This window comes from Phycodurus eques, chromosome 14 (assembly GCF_024500275.1).
Source record: "Phycodurus eques isolate BA_2022a chromosome 14, UOR_Pequ_1.1, whole genome shotgun sequence".
In the NCBI taxonomy this organism is placed as follows: domain Eukaryota; kingdom Metazoa; phylum Chordata; class Actinopteri; order Syngnathiformes; family Syngnathidae; genus Phycodurus; species Phycodurus eques.
In genome coordinates, this window is record NC_084538.1 from 2,516,512 (window position 1) to 2,540,226 (window position 23,715).

The following is a 23,715-nucleotide window of genomic DNA, read 5'->3' on the forward strand; positions in this document are numbered from 1 at the left end:
TTACACCTTGAAGCAAGTCACTCCCGACATAAATTCTTTTTTTTTAGTCTTTTTTGTTGTTGTCGTTGTTTTCTCATTAGCAGTTTTAGCTGTAGCGCTACCTCATTATCCCCGGTTCTCTTCAGCGCTCCAAATTGTGAGCACTTTTCACTGCATTCTATTTCTAATCACTCCACTATGTCTGCAGTGATGTGCCGTCCCCCCCACCCCCCAACAAATCTGTAGGTTAGCAAACTCCTCGTGTGGCCTACACCGCCACCGAGTTAACTACTCTGAAATAAGGCCCCCGCAGGACTCGAGTGAGTATAAAGCACTAAAGGATGAGCCGGTTGATATGAGCCCCAGACAATTCCTGGGGGCAACTTAAAGACACCAGTGGCAACCCCTAAAAGCCTGTCTTTGTCCGCCCCCAGAGCCCCCATCATGCTCCGCAACGCCATTGTCGCCTCAAAGCTCATAAATTTGTCGCAGGGACTGATTAAACATCACGAGAATTGAAACACTAAACATTTTGTCTCGCTCCCTTGCGGACCCCCACCTCGAGGAAAAGGGGGGCGCGGGGGACACAATGGTCCATTCAGAGGGGCTCGTCCCTTAGCCCCTGCCCCCTCCCCCTCCATATGTGGTGCAAGGTGGCCCCGGCGAGGGCCACAAAGGACCAGGTGACAGAGATGACGGGCAGCGGGGTCACAGGACGAGCAAACAACATTACTGGGGGGGCGGGAAAACACGAGACCCCCCTCACCCCCCACCCCCCCCATCACCCCCCCCCCCCCCAACAATAATGAAAACTGTTTAGAAAGGAGTTTAGCATCACAGATTACAGGTGGGGTGCAATCAAAACAGTTTATGAATGACTTTCTTGTCTCTCATTGATGAAAAAGACACTCACTGCCATTGACGGCTTTAGAAGTCAAATATCCATGTTGACTGGGAGGGCTGGAAGTGAATTAAAATACAACACCTCATTCTACCTCTCCCGAGTTCTCCTCACCTCTCGGGTGATCACGTTTGTATCACAGTTTCAGATGGGTACAAAGAAAATAGTAAATAAAGGGAGTTTTAGAATCCTGATTCTGAAAACTCCACTTTTATTGCAATATAACTCTCACGCTACTTATCGCTCGTTCTCTTGAGCTCTGCAAAATAAATCCATCTATTTTTAACTCAATTATTATTTTTATTTTTTTTCCACAAGCAGATTTTCATCCAACCACTGGTGCTCTTCGGTACTCTAGCGACATTTCACTGTCAAAGCTTAAATGAAGTCAACGTCTCCAGATTTTCCAGCCTTTATGTCTTCTTTTCAAAATTACTTTTACTTTCTAATAAGCAGGCGTTTTAACTTCATCATTATCCATGGTTCTTTTCCGCTCTCGAGAAAAAAAAAATATGAACAACTTGAAGGAACTAAGCCTCTCCATGATAAAGCAGCTCATTTGAAACTTTTAAACAACTAAATTGTTGTGACAGATAGAAGGGGGCGGACAGAACGAAGAGATGAGTCGCTGATGGATGGACAGACAGATGGATAGATAGAAGAAAAAGACGGAGAGACGTGATCGACACATAGAGAAGCATTACTTTTGCAAACACTGGAAACAGCAGGATGTGCAGTAAAAAAAAAAAAAAAAAAGTTTATTTATGCATTCCTTTACAAAGTTCAGCTCTTAAACATGGTCTAATAATAAAATATATATTTGCTGCAATTTTCCATAATAGTGCACTTCATTCAAATGTACAATCAATAAGATATAAGCACGTAGCACCAGATATTGAAAAATTATCTACAGGCTAGAGCACAATTACGAAAAATAGGAACAACATGGAAGGAAAAAAATGTGCAAAGCGCTCTTTCATTCTCGGGGAAGCTCTAAGTTGCGTGGGGGAAAGTTCAGAGTTCGCGCACGCGCGCTGTGGAACGACGTCACTTGAACGGAGCAAAGTGGACCGAGTCGCTCCACAAGTCGGTCCAGGCGAGCCCGCGGCCCGCCGGGCTTCGCGAGCGTTGCAGGGGGTGCGGAGGCAGCGCCAGGGCCGCGGGCTGCCGGAGGGCCGCCACGGCCGGGTAGGCGGCCAGCGGCACGCGGAGCTCGCCCGAGCCGTCGGCGAACGGCTTCCGGTCGCCCAGCAGCACCGGCACCAGCAGCGGAGGCCGGAGCATCTCCAGCAGGTCGTCCGCCGGCCCACGGCCTCTCTTCATCTTGTAGCGGTGGTTCTGGAACCAGATCTTGACCTGGGTGGGCGTCAGGCTGAGGACGCGGGCCAGGTGTTCCCGTTCGGGGCCCGACAGGTAGCGCTGCTGGCGGAAGCGCCGCTCCAGCTCCACCGTCTGCGCCTTGGAGAACAGCACGCGCCGCTTCTTGCTCTTCTTCGCCGGCTCGCGCGGAGGCTCGGCGGCGTCGGGGGACGCCTCGTCGGGCTCCGGCTTGGTGGAGTCCGGAGAGGCCTCCGGGCTGCCGCCGCCGCCGCCGCCGCCGCCGCCGCCTTCGTCCCAGCCTGCATGTGCACATCACATTTGAATTTGAATTTTTGTTTTTCAATGGAATGTCATCTACGTAAATACCTTGTGTAATACACCCACACACACATATATATATATATATGCTTTTAATAAAAATAGCCGAAAAAAAATAAAAACTTCAACTGATTTTAAAAAATGCTTAGATTCATAAATTATGTAACTGCAAAAAAATCACCTTGAAATTCCAAAACGAAACGCTGTAAAAAAAAAAAAAAATAAATAAAAAAAAAAAAAAAAAAAATATATATATATATATATATATATATATATATATATATATATCCCGATATAGCATTTGTCTCATGACATTTATGCAAATTTTCGATGATCCTTTTTTCCTTTTCTTGATAAATTACATATTCTATATTGAACCCACAATAAAATGAATGTTAATACATTTCAAAAGTAATACACAAATATCCATTGGTCATGGAAAAAAACAAAAACAAAAAAACGATTGCACAACTGCTTTTCAAAGAATCAGTGATGGTGAAGTTCCCAGAATGCATTGCACCATGCAATGCTGAATTTCTGCAGCAATAACGACAGTGTTTATGTTAGTAGTTTGTTGATTGTGTGCCTTATTTGACTGTCACATTTATGTTTTTTTCAAATTATTTATTATTATTATTATGATTATTATTATTATGGAAACCGCGACTTTAGGTTGTGTGTGTTATAGGTAAGTGCCGGTCGGGTCAGCATTTACCAAAGCAAACAAGGAATTGCCTGTTAATAAAAACGACACTCGAGACACACATGCTGCTGGAAAATTATTAATTTTTTAAATTGTTAATGCTGTTATTGTTTTACTTACAATTTCCCTGTAACTAGGTAGAGTACCGTGATCTGTGCATGATGTTGTAATGGGTTAATGTTGACGAAGATTCATTAGTGGCGATTTGAGCAGGCAGAATGTCGGCTGGTTCATTTCGAACATTTCCAACGTAAGAATTAAGTGCAATTTCAAATCAATCAGGGGAATCGTGTGCACGAATGGATGAATTCAATTAGCATGCAAAGCTTCTATTTGACTATATGTTTTTTTTTTTTTTTTCATTTTCGAGGTTACATTAAAAGTGGTTTCCCCCCCTTCCCCCCCCACACACATATTGCAGTTTTTTAACAGTGCTAGCGCCAATGTATGGATGATGATGACGATGATGACGATCCATCCATCGCACATCACAGCGATGCTCTTTTCGGTAAGATCCAAAATTCTGCGTGTCGATAACTTTCGCACAGAAATGAGATTTTCATCCCCCCAAAAATGTATGCATTAAAAAAAAAAACAAAAAAAAAAAACACCATCATCCAACTAATTAGTGATGCTATGTTTTTTTTATTTTTTTATTTTTAGGAAGCAAACTGACAGAAAAGCTGTTTTTCGTCCCTGGAATGAATGAATGAATTCATGGAGTTATCCATATTTTAGAGGTTACATTAAAAGTTGTTGTTTTTCCCCCTCATCAGTAGGTCAAGCATTTCATAGCATTTCTACATCAAATTTGGTCGAAAAAGTCACCTTCGCATCCGTCGATCTATTATCGATCCATTCGTTCATATCGATACAGGTAAAAAGGTGCACTCACACAAACGGGAGCTTCGGTCCGAGTCGAGCATCCAGGCGGAGGAGATGGAGGAGATGGAGGAGATGGAGGAGGAGGAGGAGGAGGGCGGGGCTAGGGGCGAGCGCGCGGCCGAGGAAGGTGGCGAGGACGCGGGCAAAGCCTTCGGGTGGCGCTCGGGCAAGTCCAGGATGCTCCGGACGGAAAAGCTGAACTTGGTGGGCACCGCCATTCGCACAGAAAGAAAAGAAAAGAAAGAAAAGAAAGAAAAGAAATCATCCACTTCTGCCGTGTGTTTGCTCGGCGCCGATAAATAATTAAGGTGGGGGTGGGGGGTGGGGGCGGGGAGGCATGGGGGGAGCAAAGCACTCGAGGTGATTCCACGAAGTCCACTTGACGGTCTGCTCCAACAGTGTGTTTACACAAATATATAGTGGCCCCATCCCCTCTTTTGCACCTGAATGGGGCGGGGACTTGGAGGGGCGGGGTGCCGGGGGGGGGGGGGGTACGGGGTTTGTGACGAATGAGAGCCGAGATGCACAAAGAAGCCACAAGTCATCATTATCCGCAAACACGTCACGCTAATTGTCGCGGGCATGAATCGCGTCTTGGGTGGCAACAAGAGACAAGCCCGCGTGCCATTATCACGCATACAGATCACCCCCCCCCCCTCCCCCCCCCCCGCCCCAAAAACAGGGAAAAAAAGGAAACGCCCCCCTCCTCCTTAATTCAGCTCAAACAGCGTGTCAAGCATTTGCATACAACTCGTCGGCAATTAGGCCCGCTTCGAGTTGGTTTAACGAATAAGTACGCGTGACGGCATCGACGTGACGTCACGGCTCTTGGATTGTGTTGGATTTGGGACGATTTGCGGGTGCTTTGAAAATGTGGTGACGAGGCATCGGCAGGGAATTGTTTTTCATTTCGTGCGCTGAGAAAAGAAAAAAAGTACCTCATTAGATCACTAAAATGGGGCAAACTGACGTCATTTGAATAATATATCAAATAATAAAAATGAGGTCAAGTGCAACCGACGCGTTCGAATCAAGTCAATTCAAAGAATTGAAAAACATATTTTTGCAGCTGTTCAATAAAGACTCGATGTCTATTGCACGCAACTAATGAACGATGCTGCTTTTCAAGAGGCAATAATTGAATTGGATTTGATACAAATTTTGCAGCAAAATAATTCGAACAACTGACATTCTTTTGGGGGAAATTAAAATACATATATTTTTTTTGTTTTCTGTGGATGGATGTTACATGAGTCTTTCGCAACTTTGCCATTTCTCAGAACAATGTACTCAGATTTGCTACAATTTTGCATACAAATGAATAAAAGCTTACTGTAATTGCAATTAACCCAAGACAGGTTTTTTTTTTTATTGGGGTACTTATCAGATTTATGACGGATTGTGCGGATTTCGGTTGAAATTCAAATGAATTTGTAAATCCTTTTGTTTGAAATTCAACAGAATCTGTCACAATTTACAAATGTTAAGAATTGTTTTCTTCAGTTTGGGACAAAGTTGGTTGATTTTGGGATGCAAAAAAAAAAAAAAAAAGCAGCAAACGAAAAATGGCAAGCACGAAGCAATTTGACTGCGTGACCCGAAAACGGCGACAGCGGAACTTGACATGTTCACTGAAACACAAATGTTTACTTTTGAGACGAACGAAGAATTTTGAGGTGAGAAACCGACTTTTGCAGGTGACGTTTAGCAATCGCGCGAGTTGTTTTGAGAAACGCATTTGCTGTTGTGCAAATATCGACGCTGATGAGAGAAATGCACCAAAGCGACTGAGGAAAAAAATGTAACTGGCGTGACATTGAATCGAACCGTCGATGACATCATGACATCATTCATTTACGGCAATAAGGGTCATTAAAAAGATGATACAAATAACGTTAAAAGGTCCTCAGGTAAATGTACTTTTTTTTTTTTATTACAACATAAATCATCAAATTTACCATGAATATTTTATGATTAATCACATATGAATTAACACGCTTGTTCATGAAACTAATTGTAACACCATAATAATAAATAATTTACAATCTAAATCTACATTTTTTTTAGTCCTGTTATGGTAGAAATGGAAATAATATCAAAGGAGCGCCACAAAATATGAACACAAAAGACGTCAGATTTTTCCGTGACGACGAATTGTACACATTTATGAGAATGTAGATTATTGTTGTTGTTAAGGTTATGAAATATTTCAAGGCTTGATCATGCAAAGCGAAAGTCCTGTAATATTTGTTGCAATAATGTAGTCATTTTCACCCCTAAAATTGTTTCATTTATCTCATTAAATTATTGGTCAATTGATTTTTTTTCTAAATAATAACAAAGAAAATACTACTCATCTGCATTTTATATTTCGTTTTAAATGTTTGTGGTTTATGATTGGTTAATTGATTTATTGTAAGAAATTAAATAAAAAATACCAGCAAAACAAACTATTTTCCATATGCAGGTAATATTTCTTTTTTTTATTTGTGTGATTTATTTATTGGAAACAATAAAATATGACTAATTTTCTATACATTTTACCAGTGCATTAAACATGTAGTTAATTTCAATTCAATTGATTGTAATTCAAACGACAAAAAAATAAGAAAAAAAAGAGAATTAATGATTATTTGTGTTGTAAACTATTTCATTTCGTCTGCAAATGACCTGGCCCTTGTGTCCCTTTTCAACGCCAAATGTGGCCCACGAGCACAAAAGTATGCACACCCCTGCTGTACAATTTGGAGGGAAATGTTCAATGGAATCAGGGTTAGGAAAATGGGAAAATGAAAAGTCTGATCATTAGACATTTTTCATGCTGCTCACATGACACGTGCATTTTTTTTTTCAGGGGGGGGGGGGGGGTTTCATGTAGCAAGTGGTCGCCCCCCCCTTCGCTTCCATTGAGAGCCATGACAACACGGACAAGCTGGGATTTACCCTGCCTACATTGAGCGTCAATCAGGGCCGACAAATGCAAAACGGCGAAATGGCGACCGCGTGGAACAAATGCGTGAACGGACCTCGACATCTTCCTCCTTTGTGCAAAGACCCCCCACCACCACCACAACACCCCCCAGCTCCCGCTGTGACGACCACCCAGGAGGTCACACAAACACACACACACACACGCAACGTGCACAAGGTTTTGCATTTATTGCATTTATTGTTTGTTCCAAGTGTGGATGAGGCGAGCAGGGATCGAGCGACATGGAAGACAACACACACCCACGCCCCCACCCCCCCCCCCCCAACCCCCAGCGCCCCCACCCTTACATGGGTCAACTTTGATTCGTAAAGCCGATAAAACATTGTGGATAAAACAACAACATTCAACTAATAATCCAAACGTCCAAAATGCCTTATTCTATGAATTTTATTTTATTCTCTTACAACATATTCATAAAGCAGTTATTTCCAAAAAATGTTTAGCTCTCAAATGATGGATTTGACCAATATTAGGAATGAAGAGAGAAAGAAAGAGAGGTTAAAAAAAAAGACCAAATGTCATATTTTTGAAATTTATCGAAAGATGCCTGCAGAGATTTCATTGAGATAACCACAACAAACATCACTCATCGGTTCATTTTTATGAATTGAATAACTCTAGTATTATACATATTACTAAACAAAATAAACTCATGACATATTTACTTTATTATTGAAATATACATTATTTTAAATGGTTGTTTACGATATCGAATTAAGATTTTCACATATTGGCACTTTTCGCACGCTGCCACAACGAACTGCAGGAAATTATTATAAATGAACTAATCGACAACAATTTCGATAATCGATTCATCGTTTGGAGTGAGTGTCAAAGTTAAAATGGCTTATGCGGCGTAAATAGTTTCTGGTTGTCTGTCATCCTTCACGATTGTGCTGGCCAACAGCAAATTTATTGTCGAAGACATTTTATCGGCTTTTCGGACAATTTTGATGCGCTGAATCCAAGAATCATAAGAATCACAAGAATCATAAGAATCACAATCATTGGTTTTGCTCAATGAGGTTCATTTTTTGATCTTTTTTGTTTTCTCGTTCAATTTTTGTACGGTTGCTTTAAAAAAATGTGTTTTAAAAGATTTCTCTGAAAAACAATATAGTATCAAAAATCAACAGATAATGTCACAAAAAATGTAATCGATTTCGTAAGAAAATTCGATTCTTTCAAAATGAACTCGGCATCAAAAAAACCTGAGCGGACCAAGAGGAACAAATTTCAGTTTCAGATTCAGCGATGCAAAACTGTCCTAAATCAGTTGAAAAAAAACATCGACAACTTGCAAGAACTTTTGTTTTTGCAACCCAGCGCGATCAGTTCATAAACATTAACTGGAAAAAAATATTTTGCAAACTATTTTTTTTTTTTTTTTACCCGACGCTTCTATTCATCGATGGAATCACTGACAAAATATGCCACAGTGACAGCCCTACGATTTATAATTGAAAAAAAATATATACTTAAAACTAGATGGAAATTTAGTGACAGATGGAATCGAGGTCGAAATGAGGTACTGATCAGAAATAGAACACATTATCTGAACTACTCCGATATGAATTGAATTGAAAATGGCTTTTTCCAATATTTGCTAGTCGGGGAAACGGTTTGATGGCGTCGTCCATCCGAAAGATCCATTCGGACTAAGCGCGACGGTGGGGAGGATTATCGTCGGCATTTGCCCGGCGTGAGGTCGGCCCTCCGCTGGAGAGCGTCAACACTCGGACTTTGAATCGATTTGAGGGGGGCTCCTCGGGCCTCGCCGCAACCAAATATTTGCTCTCCTCTCCGGCCTCCACGCGGCTCTCGCGGTTGGCCCTGCGGAGGCTTCAAGAACGGGGAGCCCCCTTGCTTGGGCCCCTAAAACTGCACTGCAAATACGCCTCCCCGTGAGCAACTACACGTTATTGGAGGCCCGTTTTGGCTCCCCGACATATGACCAGCGTTAGCCGCTCGCTACCCGTAAGTATACATCTGCTCGGGCTGCAACTAACCATTATCTTAATAATCGCGTAATTTGTCGATTATTTTGTTGATGAAAAAAATTACATCCTTTTAGTCAGTTGGTCGCTGGTTGTTATGGGCGCAAAGTTGAAAAGCCAGCCTCTGTGATCGTGTGGGGGCGCGTTGGGGACCATTGCGTGGGTAGCTCGCACATCTGCGAAGGCACCATTGATGCTGAAATGTGCATCCAGGTTTTGGAGCAACACATGCCGCCATCCAAGCAGCGTCTTTTTCCGGGGGCGTCCCTGCTTATTTTAGCAAGATGGTGCCAGGCCCGTTGAGCAACGCAACTTGGAATGTGTCGCAGGCATCACATTCAAAACGGGTGAATATTTGCAAAAACCAACAAAACAAAACAATTAAGTTGATCAGTTTGAACATGAAATATCTTTATCTTTGTAGTGTTTTCAACCGACTGGAGGGTGAAGGGATTTATTTGCAGTTGTTTTTATTTGCATTTTAAACAATGTCCCAACTTGATCGGAATTGTGTTTCGTGTCTTGTGGTTATTGTTTGTGGTTCGTTTACAGTTTAAACCGACAGTGTCAAAGTCATTTGCTTTCACGGGCCACAGTCACCCAAATTTGACCTCAGTGGGGCTGAGCCAGTACATTCGCGGTCTATAAATAACAATTTCAAATTTTTCCCATTTTTGGGGTGAAAAAAAACATTCTAAGTAGATTTGATTTGTAAGATATTCACATTTATTATTATCTTATTGCAAATCTTGTTTCAAACTAGAAGAGCAATCTACCATTTCTTACCAAAAATGTGTTTCAATTTGGACAACATTATGAATCAGCCTTTTCATTTACACGTGCAATTTACAGTAATAGCATATACTGTATGTAACCTTTGGTAAAACAACTTGTCAATGAGCTCGAAATAATGTTCTTTCATTGGTCCAAATGCAGCAAACTTTCAACAAATGGTGATTATTTAGCTTGAAGTGAGACCCAAAAATAAAATCTCTTACTTGTATTGGATATAATTTTAGTAAATTTGTATTTTGACATTGGTCATTGCAAGTTGCTGCTGTCTGAGGACGCCAAAAGACATTCGTATCATGTGTTCGATAAACAACTTCAACAAAAATGACAGCATTGTGCTTCATAATTGCGTCATAATATTCAAAGCAGAATTTGCTTTCGATATGTGCACCTTTGCCGCCCTCTACTGGACGCGTATGTGCACTGCGCTCAGCACCGGTCAACTCAAACTGTGTTACGCGATCCTTTCGATTGGCCGCCAGATGGCGCCACAGCATTGCTAAAAACCCCGAAAAGCGCACACGACGACATTATTTCACATAATTATGAATCACGAGCACAGGTGGTGCTCATCCGAAAATGTCTGATTATGTTATAATATTATAGGTCAAAGTATGCACTTGCAAATTTTGACAAAACCTCTCTGAGAGTGTCAATCAAAAGTGAGCATTGTTATCTTCGCAAAGGAAAAAAACAACAACATATTTTTGGGGGGTGGGGTCAGAGGGAAACAACAACAATAATAAATCATAATAATAGTCATAGTAATAATAATAATAATAGCAATAATATCAAAAAATAAAATGTAGAATGAGAAAAATAAAAATCAATAAAAGAGAACATACAACGAAAATAATGAAAATACAAAATTAAAAAAGAACCAACTAAAAGTGGAATACAAAATATAAATATCATGCCAATATAGTAGAAAGCGAAAACTGAACATTTTAAATGAAAAACAAAACGAGTGGATGTTATAAGCAGGAATATGATTTTTAAAAAATAAAAACAGGACTAAAAATAAAAATGCAAAGTTTTTAATGAAACTGAAAATAAAAATGGAACACAATATTTGTTTTCAATTTTTAAATAAAATAAGACAATTCAAGAAAAAAAAACAGGTAAGCAACTAAAAAAACCCAAACTAAATATTGTATTTTTTAAAAATAAAATTGTGAGAAAATGTTTTTTCCCACAAGGATTGTGATTCCATTTTGCGTTCAAAAGTGTCATAAGGTCACAAGGTCAAAAGCCCCCCCCCCCCCCAAGCCCCCTACACACACGAGACGTCACGTGACGTCTTTATTAGTGTCGAACTCAAATAAGACTTGACTCCCTTTCCTTTTTTTTTTTTTTTTTTTTTTTTTCCTTGCATCAACTGGCTTTTCAAACTGTGGCTCCGGGGCGCAAAAAGGCTCCAATCGTACATTTGACGCTGCTTTTTTTTTTTTTTTTGTATGACGCAACATTGATCGCATTCGACGTGACGACAAACATTTGTGTCAATATTCAACGTATGTAGCGTGGGTCTGGTGCCAACATGGCACAATGGTGGTGTGTGTGTGTGTGTGTGTGTGTGTGTGTGTGTGTGTGTGTGTGTGTGTGTGTGTGGAACAAGACGCGCGCGCGCACACGGGAACATCCATGGAGTAATAATAGTTCAGAAGTAAAATGGCGTCGTCTCGGCCCGCATCCAGTTTTTATTTGCATTTGTTTGTTTGAAAAGCGCCTACGAAAGAAAGCTTTGAACGACAATGCGTCACTGAACGCATCAAGCGCCGTTTATGAATACCGCAACAATAAACGGGTGATGACGACGATTGACGCTGTACGCATATACTGCATTTCAAATAATACATGCAGTCTAATTCAACTCGGAATGACGCGTATCGGGTCGATCATAATTCTTGATATTCATAATTGTAACCAAGGACGCTGCTCCACTTCTCATAAAACGTTTCAACGATTATGACAACAGAACTTCGAATGCTTGGCAATCATCGAACGAACGTTTCATACAAAATAGCAAGAAAATATTTGTATGAAGGATACTTCTCGTGGTGATGACGTCATCTTTGTCACTATTATGAATGAATTTCATATCATGCAACTAAAGGCTTTTTTTAAAAAATTGGTTTTGACCTCTTATATGGAATACGACATTTTTTGTTTTTTTTGTTTTTTTAATGTGCAACTTATAAAGTTAATTTCAACAGAGAAATATGACAGATTGAATTAGTGAATGTTATTTTTCGGAAGAGGAAACATCGCATCGCGCAGTTATTATTAATCAAGATATTACATTTTAGCGCAAATCAACAAATGGCGCCAAATACGAGATATCACTATCATTTTTGAAATATATAAATATATATTTATAAATTCAAAATATGGGAATATGCAATGTTAAATGAGCATTTGAATTCACAACGCCTAACTTGGTCAAATGTATTTATTCCTCCTGCTTATCAGACGAGCAGGCAAAGTTTGTGTTCTGTTTTTTTTAAATTGCATTGGAGATTTATTTTCGTTTATTTTGATTTTTGATTTTTTTTTTTTGCCTCAGAAATGTCCTAAAAGATTGTCCTCATCCATCCGCGGCGACCCCCCCCCCAAAAAAAAAAAAAAAATGTAATCCACAAAATCAACCGCCTTCACATCGTTGTTCAATGGCGGACGTCATACGCGCCAAATATGTGCACGTGGCTCATTGATCAAACCATTTCACAAGCGCCACGGCGCACTTCCTCCTCATCTTATCTTTTTCTTATTTTATTTTATTTTATTTTATTTCATTTTTTGCAGTTGCGTTTGAAGGTCTCATTTTTTCCCCTCTCCCGCGCATCACGGGAGGAAAAACCGGAAGAAAATAGAAACGCGTGTAACATTTTGCACATTTTCCAACGCAAAACATTTTGAACACACATTTCACGCGGCACAAATTCTTGCGAGCATTCAGCGACAAATGTTAGTTTAGTTGATATTCATCGCATGCTTACAAAAGTACTTTGTGACTGTTTTAATTGGACATACATGAAACAAAAATATGCAAATGCACAATGATTATTGTTTCCCCCCTCCGACGGAAAACCTCCGAAAATGGGGATTATTTCACTTGAAATACTCTCAGAGTAAAAAAACAAAATCTAATCATAATCATAATAATAATAATTGGGGAGAATATGCGTGATGATAGAGAAGAACACAAACATAATGAATATGCCCAAATATGATTGTAATAACGAGGGCAAAGAGCAACAAAAAAACACGTTTAAAATGTTACATGCAACAATAATAATAATAATAATAATGATGATGATGATGATGATAATAATGCTCCAATGTGTTTGCATTCCCAACTATACCCAATTTTTTTTTTTTTTTTTACGTTTGAAATTTGAAAATACATTTTTTGTCTGTCAGTGATTTGAAGAGATTGGAGCGGTTTATATTCGAATCACGTTTGGTGTGCAAAATCGCCGACGTGAACGTTTCGCGCTTGGCTTCTGGTTGCGTCTTGTTGTTGTTGTTGTTGTTGTTGTTATTGTTGTTGATGCGATGAGCCATTTTCCCACGCGTGGGTTGGACGATGCGTTTGTTTGTCCGAAAGACGGCGAGTTCGTGACCAAAAAATAAATAAAAAACGACGGGGGAACTAAAGTTCTTTTGCACACTTGTTTATAAAAAAATAAAAAGATATGAGGTGGAAGAAGGGCCGCCTGTCAAATATTCGAACTACTTTGTTGTATTTTTGTTTGTTTTTTGAATGAAAACACGTGCATGCAGATGACATGCAAAACTGTGAGCAAATCGCGTGAAAACGCACGAAAAAGTGTCCCGCGAGCTGACGTGTTGTAGTTTTTCGTGGCATTTTTTTTAACGGTGATGTACAAATGTGGACTTTTGAAGTGGCTTTTTATTTTGGGGTGGGGGGGGGGGGGGTCCGCACCCACGCGGCGTGGAGGTTGCCACTAGTGTACTATCTGTCTCAATAACAAAACACATTGGCGATGACATCCCAGAGCATGAGGATGGCGGGTGGGGGGGTGGGGGGGGGGTCAAGTGTCATGTCAAACACCGTGACCAATAGCAGAGGGCCCACGGAGCCGCCGGCCAATCACAGGCCGAGGACGCAGGCGCGCGTCCGGCCTCCGACGTGCGCGTAGCAGACGCGAATGTCAAAAAGCTGCAATGAGCGGCGCGTCTTCGCCAAACGCGTCCGAGCTTCGCGTCCGCCCGCCCGCCAGACTCGCGTTCCTCGCTCGCTCTTGTCAAGGCTTCGCTCCCGGGGCCCGTCGGCTGGGTGCACCGGAACGGACCGGAGAGGACCGGAGAGGACAGTCGGTGGGTGGGGGGTGGGGTGGGGTGGGGGGGGGGGGGGGGGGGGGGGAGGAAGGAAGAAGGAGGAAGGAGGAAGGAGGAAGGAGGAAGGAGGAAGGAGGAAGGCTCGCTGCTGTTTTGGACACGCTGGACGCGGAGCAGGAGCCACGCAGAAGCAACAAGGCCACGCCGCAGCAAGCGGACGCCGCCGCCGCCGCCGCCGCCGTCTTCCTGCTTTGCGGCTTCGACGCCATGGGTGAGTCACCACGGAACAAACATTTTGCCGCGCGGACAGCAGCGGCGGTGTCGTGGAAATGAAGACGTGATTTGTCGCGCCGATGTTTTGCGTCTTTTGCGTGTGTGAGAGGAGAAGCGAGGAGGGGGAGGAGAAGTGGGGGGGGGGGGGGGTCGCCACGGAAACTTGCTCGCTGCTAACATTTCGTAACATTCTTCGTGTTTCAAAATGCGCGATGACATTGAAAAGTTGGTTCCGATGGAACGAGCGGATGGTCGCGCGAGCCATTTTATTGCTCGTGTGGAGACAGAAAAGGAGGCAAAAAAATCAAAAAAAAAGGTGATTCGGATTTAGTAACAAAAAAAAAAAGGGGGGAAATAATGATAAGAGAACGCAAAAACATAAAATGCAAACGGAGGCAGAGCATTAGAAAACATTTAAATCAACGTGTAATGTGTGTGTGTGTGTGTGTGTGTGTGTGTATAGTTCAAGTGTCAGCATGCGACTTTTGTACTTGATTTCCGTAGATGCGCGTCGCGAGAGAGCCAAGCCAGAATATTGTCAGCGTTTTTTGTTTTTGTTTTGCTTCTTTGCGCAAAGACGTTTTGTTTCGCAAATGTGCGCGCGACCTGCAGCTGCTTTTGTATTTGCGACTTTTCACACACTTCGTGGAAGTCGAAGCGCAGCGTTGCAAATCCAAACGCGAAATGCGCGGAAATTCTGCTCCACGCGAGCAATATTTGCCGTTGCGCTGTGCATCGATTTAAAAACAACACTCCCCCCCCCCCCACTCCCCGCAAAAAATAAATAAAATAAAATAAATAAATGTCAGCATTGAGCGCCGAGATGCATTTTGATGACGATGTCGACTTTCAGCATTTTTGCATCACAAACATGTTGCAAAGTCAATCAAATGCATTTTGGGCACGCTCGAGTCTCCGCATTTCAACATGTTTACACTTGACGTCATATGTACGTTGGAGCTTTTTATTTGTATCCCCCCCCCCCCCCCCCTCCCCCCGTTGCACTTGACTATAATATTGAAAAATAAATGTTTTCACGTAATGCTTACAATGGAACTACTATTTGAATTTTGTTTTATTTTGATTGCGTCGCATTAACTTTCTGCGTCGGGCAACAACTCGCCTAAATTTGGATACGCTCGACTCCGCCGGTCCAAATTGGAAAATGTATTTTCCACGACGCGCGATGACGCTGATTTGACATTTGGCAGTTTGGAAAAAAATCCCGAATTTGATACCTTTTGAGATTTCGCGTGATCCGTGCAAATAAAATCACTTGAAATCCTTTTTTTTTTTTTTTTTTAATTATTTTTTTTAAGAGTACTTGAACTTCCGCTTTGAGTGTCGGCCTGACGCGCAAAGACGCCAAGTCATAACATTTGCCATTTGCGCAGGCTGGCGGCTGCAATTGTGTCGTTCGGATTGACGCGCGCTCGCTTGCGCGTGAAGGCCAAAGCGTTTGACCTTGGACTTGCCCTTGACGCGCTCGCGAGGTGTTAGAATCGATACATCGCGGCAACGTGAGCTTTTTTTTTTGTCGGCGCCTTTGTAGCGATTCGCGACGGTTCGCCACGCTCGGCGTCTCACCGCCGCCGCTGTCGCCCTCGCCTCCCAGAACCGGCCTTCGGCGAGGTCAACCAGCTGGGCGGCGTGTTCGTCAACGGCCGGCCGCTGCCCAACGCCATCCGGCTGCGCATCGTGGAGCTGGCGCAGCTCGGCATCCGGCCGTGCGACATCAGCCGCCAGCTGCGGGTCTCGCACGGCTGCGTCAGCAAGATCCTGGCGCGCTACCACGAGACCGGCTCCATCCTGCCCGGCGCCATCGGCGGCAGCAAGCCGCGCGTCACCACGCCCGCCGTGGTCAAGCACATACGGACGTACAAGCAGCGCGACCCGGGCATCTTCGCCTGGGAGATCCGCGACCGGCTGCTGGCCGACGGCGTGTGCGACAAGTTCAACCTGCCCTCCGTCAGCTCCATCTCGCGCATCCTGCGCAACAAGATCGGCAACCTGGCGCCGCAGGGCCCGTACGAGTCCGGCAAGCAGCCGCCGCCGCCGCCGCCGCACCCGCCGCCGCCGCCGCATCAGAGCGCGCACCAGCACGCGCCGCAGCCCTACAACCACTTGTACTCCTACCCGGCCTCCAAGGTGCCCACGCCGCCGGGCGTGCCCGCGCTGCCGGGGCACATGGCCATGCACCGGATATGGCCCTCGTCGCACTCCGTCACAGACATTCTGGGGATCCGCTCCATTACGGAGCAGCAAAGTAAGAAGCGCGCGTGTGTGTGTGTGTGTGTGTGTGCGCGCGCGCGCCTCTTTTCTGATGCTTGACTTTAATGCTGACGTCACCGGGCCATCTTCTTTCATGCTTTCAAAAGTCTGCTCATCTTTTGTCCAAATCCAAAAAGTTGGTTTTTATTTTCGTACTTTTTCGGAAAGATGGGCGACACGACCCGGTGTAAATCAATATGAACACTCACTCACACCTTTTCCGGCTTCGTCCCGAGCGGCGGCCCGCGGGAATTTGTGGCGGAAGATGAATTTGGTGCACGTGCGCAAACGACCGGCAGATGTGCTTTGCGCTAATCCTTTCGAATCCATTTCCAAACGTCAACAGAACGACTTTGAGAGGAGGAAAAACAAACAAACACAAAGGAAATTGAGAAAATCGCTTTCCATTGAAACAGTGTGAATGTTAATGGTAACTAAAAAACAGAAACAAAAAAGGGGGGCGGGCGAGACGAGCTGCTGACGTCACAGCAGCATGTGTTCGTGGTCGCGATCATTTAGAAGCTAAATTCACAAATTGCACGATGAAGCCGTCATACTTAATAATGGCGAACTTATATGTTATGTGTATTGACTTCATGGAAAATGTTATGTCATATTGGGAAATGTGCTCCCTTTGGCCGACATGTAATATTTGCAACGTATAATCTCGACATCAAATCTGGAACACGAAGGAAATGAATAAAGAAATAAAACATAAAAAAGTGGAAATCATTGCAAAAGAAAGCAGGCACGTACACAATTCTACATCAATTGTCAGAAATGAAATATAAATATGTATTGCGCAAATCAACACGCTGTCTGTGCATTCGTTCAAATCGTACAAATAAAGCAAGAGAACGTAATTACGTTGCATGAATTGCACGTTCTGTATACGCTGAAACGGGCTGCTGGCGTCACGTGACGTTTGAGTCCAGAAGGCTGATTTGCTATTTTGGGTTGCAACTTCCATTTTTTGGGGCTTTAAAGGACGTTTATTCAAAATGAGCAACGACAAATTCTAATTTGACAAGACCGCTTTGATTGACATCGGGGGAGTTTGCACTTATAGATTTGTTGCTTTGTTTTGGGGGGGGGGGGTTAACATCCCATATTATTACACTTCCTCCATATATGCGTGCGGTGACTCCACTTCGTGATTTAGTCCTTTTCATGAGATGTATTCTCATATTATAAACATTTTTTTATGAAATGCGTGCGTGCTTAGTTGTAATTGAATTTCAAATGACCATTAAACAATAACAGTCCAAAAAAAATGGAAATAAATGGAATCAAATATGACTTAAAATAAAGCAGCAAGGGCAGCTGTAAGAAAAATAGCAGTAAAAAAAAAAAACATGTATAAAATCAAAATGGAGGTTAAAAAAAGACAAAAAAGTATATTTCGTTTTAGTCATTTCTGGCTCGTGACCAATTTCATCAAATGTGACTGAAATAAAATTCCATAAAAATACAAAAAAAAAAAAAAAAAAAAAAAAGGATGATTGCATATAAAATTGCGAAAATGTGGTTGAAAAGTCAACTTAAGTGATCAGATCAAAGAAATATGACGGCGGTGGATGAAAAAACAAAAAACATCTTAACAAGAGCAGTCAATGGGGCAAAATGACCATTGTAAAAATAATAATTTAAAAAATCAAAAACAGGAGAAAAGATTGGAAATTTGGATAATTAAAATACTGGATGACTAAAAAAAAATGCGTGAGGGGGGGGGGGGGCGTTGTTTTTACTTCTTAAGCCTGTAAAACAGTCACGCAATAAATGAAATGTTGAAAAATATAGATTTCCTTGGCGGCGGTTTTGCACGTGCGCCCCCATTTTCTTTTCATTTACTTGAAAACATCATCATTCATAATTCAGACAACTCGCGGCCACAAGCGTGAACATTATTAAACGTAGCCTTTCATTTGTCACATAAAAGCATTATTTTGGAGGGGGGGTCAAATTGGAAAGTGTCAGCGAGGGGAGGGCGGGGCTCGCATTTCATGAAGAAACGATGCCGGGCCCGTTGGAGGACTCGGCCTCGAAACTCGACAAGTCTGCTCCCGCCTCATTCATTCATTTGATCAGATTTCATTTCGCACTTCCTCCGTGTCTTCAAATTCAGCGTCATTTCCAATTGCAATTCCAATTCGGCACATTGGCGACGCCTGCGCGCCCGGAACGAGATTTCGGGGCCAGAGCCGTGTCCAAAAAGCCATTTCGGGGGCAGGCTAAAGTTAGGACACACCATGTGAAAAATCTAATCATTTGACTTCAAATACATATATATATATTTTTTGAATGATAAATATTTGTAGTCTTAAGGTGTCGTGTTTAGAAGAATGGCTGGCATGACGTCAGAAGTTGGCCTGCTGAAGTACAGAAATACTGCCATTAAAAACAAACAAACAAAAACGGATTCAACGCCTTCGCTCAGAGTACGCGGACGTCGTACAAAAAGGGTAGAGCAACAACAACGCCTGAAAAAACAAACTTAAGTTTCCTCACCTGTCACAGGCGCAAACCTGACGCAAAGACCAAATAAATGTCGACTTTGGAATGAAGTTGAATTCATGTTTAGAAAGGTCAAAAGGTCGCCCGCCCCAAATGCCGCACGGGAACTCGCCGAGTACGAACGAATACTTACTTCCATTACCGACTCTACTTCACTTTGACTCGTTATTCCGCTGTCGACTTTTGACTTTCACTCTCCCTATTTCAACAGATTTCTGTACTTCCTGCCCCTTTGTCGAAATAGGTTAGCTTTTGTCACGGCTGAAAAAAAAACAACAACAAAAAATGATTTAGGGAGAGAACATGTTGTGTTTTGTGCCTAAAACGCAGCAGCTTCAGGCACTCCAAAAACTAGGTCTCATCTTTAAAACAAACAAACAAAACAACAACAACAACACATGACAAAGTATGTCCGAACGGTTCCAAGACTTGTGTCCCAAGTCCAAAGTTCTTCTTGGCCAGGAAGTGCCAGATGCTCAGGGCGTTGTGAGTGTTGCCACGCCAACGTCCCCGCCTTCGAGAGGAGAGAGTTCACCGCATAATAATATGAATCAATATTTGGTCCTCACTTTGGCCCGGCGCTCGCGTGCCGTATCTTGGGGATTTAGACCTAATCCCGAATGATCAGGAACGGCCGCTTGGTCTGACCTGCTGCGGTTTTGCATCGCTGTGACGACCGAGCACAACAATAACCGCTGGCAAATGAGGAAAAAAAAAAAAAAAAAAAAGTTCTGATTATAAGCTTGCCAGTGATTGTTCCCAGTTGGTGCATGAGTTGAATCAGTAATCCGAATTTCCCCCCCCACATACACAAGTGTCATTTTGCAGTTTTTATTTCTCTTTTTTTTGGGTACGAATGAATGGATTCGCCATTTTGTGTCTGATGGAGCATTTGATTGCTTTTTTTTTTTTTCTTTTTTTTTTTTTTTTCTCCCCCCCACCTCCCCCTCCCTCCCGAACAGACGCCGAGTGGCTGGCCCACAGCGAGCAGCTGTGTCACGGCAGCCAGCATCCCGGCCTCCCGGCGGCCCACCACCCGAGCGTCAGCCTCCACGGGGTCCAGCGGCACCACGTCGGCCTCTGTGACCGCACGCACATGGCCGCCGCCGCCGCGGCCGCCGCCGCCGCCGCCGCCGCCGCCGCCGGCCAGTGGCAGCTGTGACGGCGGCCGCCGGACCTCCCCGGGCCGCGACGTCACCCGCCCGGCGGTCGCGGCTTCCGCCTGGTCTCCCCGATGACTTTTTGGTCCCCCTAAATGAAGGACTACTGGATTTTATTTTCATTTTTTTTGGGCTGTTCCTCGACGTAATTATCGAATTGTCGACGTGGCCGCGAACGCACCACGGAATACCCGGCCACAGGTGGAGCAAAAGCCGTCATTCCACGCGCATGCGCTGAGCTTCACCAATCGGCACTACGGACAGAAGAGGGGGAAAAGATGTTGCATTCAGGGTGCTTCTTAATAATTGTATTTTTATTTTAATTTTAATTTTTTTTTTTTTTTACTTTTGTATGAGTTTCGTGTATTACAGCAGCGATTCCCAACCTTTGAGCCAAGGCACACATTCTACTTCGGGGGGAACCAGGGGGGGTTTCAAGACCTTCTTCCCCTCATGACAATGAATAAGATATAACTTTTTACTAAATACATATAACTACCAACATTGCAAGCAAGCCTCACATATGTTGTAAACTATGAACAATAAACCTGAAATGTCCAAAATCTTCCAAAGTGTATATATATATATATATATATATATATATATATATATATATATATATATATAAAAGTAAGGACGGGCAAGTACCACTACCAGGTATTGGTATCGGGCCAGTACCAGCCGTATTTCAAGGTAACGGGTACTCACTACGGCTGCAGATACCCGCCACTGATTGTTAGGGGGAAACAAATAATAATAATAATAAAAAATAAAATCTGACATTAAGTCCTCCCGGCCGGTAGTTGGCGCGACACCACATCGGCGAATCTTCCCAGTTCACCGTCATCGTGTTCTTTGATATCTGATGTAGAAGTACGAGTGGTATCTGTACTCGCTACCAGTGAGTACTCAAGAGTGAATACTCGTACCGGTATCGGTCTGAAACAAGTGGTATCGAACACCTCTTTAAAAAAAACAAAAACCACAAACTCAAGAATCGCTGACACCTCAGTCCGACGTCCATCATCCCGTAGCTCGTCGGGTGGCCTCGCGAGGGTAATTGGGGGGTTTCCGCTCGTGTCGCTGATACGGACCGACGTCAGCCGTCTGTCGCAGCGCCCGCTGGCTGGGGCCCTACGCGGGGGATTCCCGACAGTCGTCGCGGTGGCTTTGTTCTGTCATTGATAAGAGCCACCGGCAGTCGTCCGTCGCGCCCTCAATTGCCTGAGTTTCACGCCGTCTTGCGTCACAGAAATTAGATACGTTAATTCCAGTATGAACCGTCTGCCATCTAGTGGACGAGCACGTCATTGTTCCATCCCATCGCTATACTGGACGTCATTGGCATAAATTGTCTTCGTCGTCAACAATTTGTGGGCCAATTGAGGGAAATTGGAGTGTTTCCCACGGCGCACTGGTTGGGAATCACTGCATTACAGAGCATCGTTTTCCTCACCGCCTCCCCCCATCATGTTTATTATTATTATTTATTAGATTAAAAGGTACGTTGAATGAAGTGCAATTAGCCGCCGTAAAGACTTGCAATTGGCGTATGTACTTAGAGTAACGTCGTTGCCAGACTTGTCGGCAGTGACGACTGACACGTGATGTTGCACAATGAAATTGAATGTATCTTATTAAATTGCTTGGATGTTTTGGAACTTTGGTATTTGGCGCTTTATTGTGAAGGGAAACGGCGACGTCAGAGCGGCATCTGTTGTTTTTAACGGCACAGAAATTCTTTTCAAGTTGCCTGCAGTTTAAACGTCGACAATTGTTTCATTTCGAAGGGGAGAAGCTACAAAAGAGCTTTTGAAAATGGTCAGACTAATTCTGCTGTGGTTTCGCAATTTTTTCATTGGATTTTTTTTTACATTTTATTTGGAAGGGGAGAAGATAGGAACTTGCATGTGATTCCTCGAAGAGTTTTTGAACATTGTGAAAGCAATTAAGTTGTTGCATTTTATTTGGAAGGGGAGTAGCTGGAAACATGCTGGTGCTAAGACGTCTTGATTATTTTATTTTGAAAGACTGACGGCGCAGTCATTCCTCAATTTTTGGAAATCATATTTTGAAGAGGAGAAAATACAGATGCTCCAGGGATTAATCAAAGAGATGCAAATTGCTGCCTGTTTTCTCATTTTTTTGGGTAATTTTATTTTGAAGGAGGGAAGCTAGAAACATGCTCGTGTTCTTGAGAACATTTTATTTTGAAAGTTAGTAATATTGCAGTTTTCCCAATCTTATTTTGAAAGGGGAGGAGATAGAAATTATACAGTGTTTACAAAATATCTTGTAAATGTTTATTTTATACTTTATTGATGATATATTTATCATTTTTATGGCTTTATTACATTTACAATATGTTTCAATCAATCCACTTGAAGTCAAAACAGCACCATTTCCATTTTGGAAGTTCCCTAACGTAACATTCCGTTCAGAACGTAGTCGATCTGAACGCGACGAGGCATCCAAAGCCTAAAGAAAAAAAAATATATGAAAATGCACGAACACTTTGGCGGAGGCGTCAAGTGTCATAAATAATACGACCAGACATGTTGAAACAGGAAGCGGGGGGGGGGGCTGACGAATATTTAAGGGAACCCCCCCAGCTCTCCCACCCCCAAAAAAAAGAAAAGACGCTCACCTGCTGCTGACTTTACCTGCGCGTGGAGGGACTCGTGTTGCGGCGCCTGGCGCAGTGTCGACAGTCTCATTTGACTGGGAAAGCGCTCTCCCCCCGCATGCAGCGTTCACAGACCGTTGCTCCAGGCCCGGGAGGAGGCGGGGGGGTCCTTGGCGTGCTTCTTTTGACCGCGGGCGCGCCACATCGCGGGGCACCCGTCCGCCCGCGTCCACGGGAAAAAAGTGCTCGCTCGCCTTGTTGTGTTGCTTTCAAAGACATTCAAGAAAATAGGAAGTGTGTTCTCCTGAGACGGCAGTGGAAAAAGGATAAATAATCTGCAACGTCGTCGGAAGGAGGATTGTTGAAAAACGACATTCGGATAAGGCTTCCGTCTCGCCACCCTACCTCGTGGCCAAGACATCCAGCGTGATGGTCGTCGCGTGCACGGAAAAGCTAACACTCGCCAGCTGCTCGGTCTGTTGGCTGGTAGTTGAGTTGTTATGTAGGTAGGAACTGCGGATGAGTTAGGGAGGTCACATAGGACAGCTTAGTCGCTAGTTAGGTCAGGAGCTAGTTGGCAAAGATGGCGCGCCAAATCCCGGGTAACGTCGCGTGACCTCCGGGCGGACGGAAGGCCTCGCCGCACAACAGAAATGTCCGCCCGCGTGTTCCCCAATCC

At 43.4% G+C, this 23,715-nt stretch overlaps 3 protein-coding genes across 8 annotated transcripts in view; 1 reads left to right on the top strand and 2 right to left on the bottom strand.

The window, feature by feature from the left end:
• Positions 1–1,927: 1,927 nt before the first annotated feature.
• nkx2.9 (NK2 transcription factor related, locus 9 (Drosophila)) lies at positions 1,928–4,324 on the bottom strand. Its single transcript, XM_061696904.1, has 2 exons — positions 4,117–4,324; positions 1,928–2,499 (listed from the first exon to the last, which is right to left on the bottom strand). Exons 1-2 carry the CDS (start codon positions 4,322–4,324, stop codon positions 1,928–1,930), a joined length of 780 nt encoding a protein of 259 aa, XP_061552888.1.
• A 9,960-nt stretch (positions 4,325–14,284) lies between these two features.
• pax9 (paired box 9) lies at positions 14,285–23,117 on the top strand. Of its 2 annotated transcripts, none has more exons than XM_061695993.1 (3): positions 14,285–14,463; positions 16,018–16,731; positions 20,213–23,117. In XM_061695993.1, exons 1-3 carry the CDS (start codon positions 14,460–14,462, stop codon positions 20,410–20,412), a joined length of 918 nt encoding a protein of 305 aa, XP_061551977.1. In that variant the 5' UTR covers positions 14,285–14,459; the 3' UTR covers positions 20,413–23,117. The 2 variants fall into 2 exon arrangements, with proteins under 2 accessions (XP_061551977.1, XP_061551978.1); XM_061695994.1 differs by having other exon boundaries at positions 16,081–16,731.
• slc25a21 (solute carrier family 25 member 21) overlaps positions 22,586–23,715 on the bottom strand; it is an 86,687-nt gene continuing 85,557 nt past the window's right edge. Inside the window, exons 10-12 of one of the 5 annotated variants that reach the window (XR_009769782.1) lie at positions 23,442–23,549; positions 23,074–23,340; positions 22,589–22,888 (exon numbers count right to left, since the gene is read on the bottom strand). Coding sequence is in view for 1 of the 5 variants with exons in the window: in XM_061695991.1 (XP_061551975.1) it covers positions 23,535–23,549 (15 nt within the window). In the remaining 4 variants the exon portion in view is untranslated. Of the gene's footprint in view, positions 23,550–23,715 lie in introns of all 5 variants that reach the window. The other 4 variants (XR_009769783.1, XR_009769781.1, XR_009769784.1 and 1 more) reach the window with 4 other exon arrangements.